This window comes from Chondrus crispus, genomic scaffold (assembly GCF_000350225.1).
Source record: "Chondrus crispus Stackhouse genomic scaffold, scaffold_62, whole genome shotgun sequence".
Lineage (NCBI taxonomy): Eukaryota > Rhodophyta > Florideophyceae > Gigartinales > Gigartinaceae > Chondrus > Chondrus crispus.
In genome coordinates, this window is record NW_005178579.1 from 192200 (window position 1) to 193556 (window position 1357).

Here is a 1357-nt window from a genome sequence, read left to right on the forward strand (position 1 = left end):
ATCTTTTATCCTTGAACCCGCGGACTCCGCCGCCCCGCCCCACCGCGTCGCCGCCGTGAAGGACGTCTTCGACCGCAACGGCGAGCGCGAGAGCTTGCAGGACTGGTTCGCCGTCGTCGCGGATGATGTCGTCGCCGTGCTCAAGGAGGTCGTCAAGCCCAGCGTCACCACGCGCCGCTTTGTCAATGAGTATGTCAGCAAGGCGGGCAGCGAGGGAGGGTATGAACTGGCGCGCAACGATGTCGACCTCATCGAATATTTGCACGCAAGCGGGCTGCGCGTGGTGCCCGTGGACACGCGTGAGGAACTAAAGAAGCTCAAGGACGGAACCAAGGAGATCCCGGCGCAGCAGTCGACAAACCATCTCCTGGCGTGCGCTCCGACGGCGTTTCAGTTCAACGCGTCTGCGGCGGCGGACAACCACTTCATGGGAGCTGACGCGGGCGGGGCCGCGGGCGAGGAGCAAGCGGTGCTGCGGCGCAAGGTGCTGACCGAGTTTGCCGGACTGCACGACAAGCTGACGGACCGGCGTGACGGGGTCGGGGCGTTGGTGCATCTGTTCACGCACGAGGACTGGCACAACACGCCGGACGCGTGCTTCCCCAACAACACGTTCTCCACGCACACCAACCTGGAAACCGGGGACTCGTGCACGCTGGTGCTGTACCCGATGAAGGACGAGACGCGGAGGACCGAGCGGCGGCTGGTGTCGCGGCTGCTGCAGTCGGGGCGATACACGCAGGTGTACGACCTGACGGGCGAGGAGAGGTCCGGGCGCCCCGCGTTCCTGGAAGGGACCGGGTCGCTGGTGCTGGACCGGGTGCAGCGGGTGGCTTACGTGGCGCTGTCGCAGCGTTCGGACGTGCGGCTGGCGCGGATGTGGGCGCGCGTGATGGGGTACGAGCTGGTGGCGTTCACGGCGACGGACCGGAACGCGCGGGCGATCTACCACACCAACGTGATGATGTCGGTGGGGACGGGGGTGGCGGTGGTGTGCGCGGAGAGCATCGCGGACGCGGGCGAGCGGGCGGCCGTGGTCGGGCGGCTGCGCGAGACGGGGCACGCCGTGGTGGAGATCTCGCACGGGCAGATGGAGCGGTTCTGCGGAAACGTGCTCGAGGTCGAGAGCTTTTATGGCGAGCAGGTGATGGTGATGTCCAGCCGCGCGCACGCGGCGTTCACGCCGCCGCAGAGGGAGGTCATGCTGGAGCACACGGCGAGGCTGGTGCACTCGGATATCAGCACGATCGAGCGCGTCGGCGGTGGAGGCGTGCGGTGCACCATCGCAGAGCTGCACTAGCGGTTGGCTGTTTGGCGCGCGGAAGGCTGGAGGGGGGGGAGGGGGGTGGGGGTACGT

General features: G+C 67.6%; 1 protein-coding gene across 1 annotated transcript in view; it reads left to right on the forward strand.

Moving 5' to 3' along the window:
- The window catches only part of CHC_T00009118001 (Amidinotransferase), a 1710-nt gene extending 410 nt beyond the window's left edge, over nucleotides 1–1300 (forward strand). Inside the window, exon 1 of the mRNA XM_005710548.1 lies at nucleotides 1–1300. This exon is cut by the window's left edge and continues 410 nt beyond it. Within this exon, the coding sequence (XP_005710605.1) occupies nucleotides 1–1300 (1300 nt within the window).
- Nucleotides 1301–1357: the final 57 nt, after the last annotated feature.